This window comes from Aplysia californica, unplaced genomic scaffold (genome assembly GCF_000002075.1).
Source record: "Aplysia californica isolate F4 #8 unplaced genomic scaffold, AplCal3.0 scaffold01140, whole genome shotgun sequence".
Lineage (NCBI taxonomy): Eukaryota > Metazoa > Mollusca > Gastropoda > Aplysiida > Aplysiidae > Aplysia > Aplysia californica.
Genome location: NW_004798410.1, coordinates 114,384 through 117,063, shown reverse-complemented (window position 1 = coordinate 117,063; position 2,680 = coordinate 114,384). Strand labels below are relative to the sequence as shown.

At 39.3% G+C, this 2,680-nt stretch overlaps 1 protein-coding gene across 1 annotated transcript in view; it reads left to right on the top strand.

Annotated features, from left to right (window-relative positions):
- The window catches only part of LOC101863860 (pancreatic lipase-related protein 2), a gene marked incomplete in the record, with an annotated part of 14,763 nt that overhangs the window by 9,497 nt on the left and 2,586 nt on the right, over positions 1-2,680 (top strand). The window contains 1 exon segment of the mRNA XM_013090096.1: positions 740-858. Coding sequence (XP_012945550.1) covers positions 740-858 — 119 coding nt within the window.

The following is a 2,680-nucleotide window of genomic DNA, read 5'->3' as shown; positions in this document are numbered from 1 at the left end:
CCTCTCTCTCTCTCTCTCTCTCTCTCGCTCTCTCTCTCTCTCTCTCTCTCTCTCTGGTTGTTGTTACTGGTGCTGTTGTGGCAACCTGTCCGTTCGAAATGTTCGGAGCACCGAAGAGCGTGCTCTTCGCCAGGACCAACAGTCGGGAATACCACAAATTAAGAGGAGCACAGAAGGCTGCCTGTTGGCGCGATCATTACTCACTCACCTGCTGCTGTTGTTACCTTCATCCTACAAAGGTTGAGTAGACTGTTTTTGACCTTTAAAGCACCCCCACCCCCTTCATCCACAAAAAAAACCTTTTGCTCGTCAACTCCCCCGTTTATGCTCCTGCTGATAACTGACAATGATGCTGACCCTTTCACTGCTGTTACTGTTGCTGCTACTGCTACTGCTACTGCCACTGCTTCTGCTGCTACTACTGCTGCTACAAGTGCTGCTACTACTGCTACTGCTGCTACTACTGCTACTGCTACTGCTACTGTTGCTGCTACTTGTACTGCTACTGCTATTGGCACTGCTACTGCTACTGCTGCTGCTGAGTTGCTACTGCTGCTGTTGCTGGTGGTGATAGTCAATATATTAGCTCCACCTACACTATCACTCACTTTGGTTATCATAGGACGTTAAACCTCAACCATTCAACAGAAAAAAACCCAAATTATTATGTTTTGGTAATGTGTGTATGTGTTTGTTTGTTTTATGTGTTTGTGTATTTGTCTGTCTGTCTGTTTCTCAGAACGTGGCCTGGCCGCCCTCGCTGGGAAGGTATCGTGCAGCCATGGACGAATCTGCTCTCTCTTCATCGAGTCAGTGAGCTCCCCTTGTTCCTTCACCGCCTACCCTTGTGATAGCTACGTGAGTGCACTCTTGTTGTTGTTCTGATTTTGGTTGTTGTTGTTGTTGTTGTTGTTTTGTTGTTGGTTTTTGGTGTGGGTTTTTTTGGGGGGTTGTGTTGTTTGTCTGTTTGTTGTTGTTGTTGTTGTTATTGTTGTTATTATTGTTTTTGTTTTTGTTGTGTTTTTTCTTGGGGGGGGGGGGTACACTGCCCAATTCTATCCTCTGGCGCTTTTATGTGTAATAATAACAACTGTTGTTGGTTTTTGTTTGTTTGGTTGTTGTTGTTGTTGTTTGTTTTTGGGTTTTTTTGTTTTTTGTTGGGTATTGTTTTGTACGGCATCGTGAGGGAACCCGGGCTCTTCAAATCGAAAAAACGACCTCAATTTTGTTTGGGTCCATTTTGGGCAATTTATATTAATTAATTATTATTTTTAAAATTTGGCTCAACAGTTTTAACAGTTATTGAAAAATATATCTTGTATGGATTTTACTGGAAAATTTGATCAAAATCACACAAACAGAACACACACACACTCTAAATGTAAATTTTAAGTATTCAATGACACTCAGGCTTTGAAAGTCTCCAAACTTTTGAGAGAGAAGAAAAGGAATCTTTAGAGTAAGAATTTACGCACGTACTTGATGTGACTTTGTGCTTCCTACAAATTCAAGGCCAAGTTCAAGGCCGGGCAATGCCTTGACTGCTCAGGGGGCGGATGTAACGTCATGGGTTACCATAGCAACGCCACAGCCGGAAGGGGCAAACTCTACCTCAACACGTTTGGCAAGAAACCTTTCTGTGGTGAGTTACTATATGTCCTGAAGGAGTAGCCATTCTACATTGAAGCCTCTCTATAACGATATTGTAGGGACCAGAAAAAAAATGTCGTAATAGAGAGTGGTCGTTATAGAGAGTTGTCGTTATAGAGAGATATCGTTATAGAGAGATGTCGTTATAGAGAGAAGTCGTTATAGAGAGACAATAAGAAATTGCTGATGGTATATAATAAGTAAAATTATCGGGACCTGGGCACCATGTCGCTATACAGAGGATGTCGTTATATCGAAAGTCGCTATAGAGAGGTTACACTGTCTATGTCGCTACCTTAGAGTAACAAGGTTCTGTCTGACAATTTTTGCCGGGTTCTTTATTTACAGTTACTAATACATACGACCACGAGATCAGGGACTAAATGTTCTAACTGTTCTATCAAAATCGTAAGATTGTTCGAAGTCGTTATCAAGATATTAAAATTCAAAGAATTGCATTCGAAAAGGTGTGACAGGTTAGTTGTGAAATCCAAAATGGTTGTCAAATTTCTCAAACTAGACTCTTGGTACTGAGCAGATAGATCTTTATACTTATAATTCTAATGTAGCGATGTATTGATTATGTGTCTGTCATCTGAAAGCACTCTTGAGCAACGGTTCTAGAAACTGATGGCATCCAAAACAGTAACCCCCCCCCCCCCAACCCCTTTTTTTTATTTCAAAAGAGACCCAAATCAAATTTTAAGTTAAGTGGCTATATACTTTTATAAATGTGTATTTTTAAACCCTAAAGTTCACTAACCTTTTAAAAAAATGATAATTTAGGTTTTAAAGCGCATATAGATTGGTTTTGAGCAGGAATTTGTGCTATGCGAATGACAGTTGTAATTCGGGAATTCGCGATAACCTATACAAATGACATAGATCTAGATCTAGATAATAATAGTAAAAGTAGTAGCAGTCATAAAAATAACAAAAATAATAATGATAGTAATTATGATAATAATAACAATAATTAGTATGCCTATAATTATTATTATCATTATTAGTATTATTAGGCTATCATTAT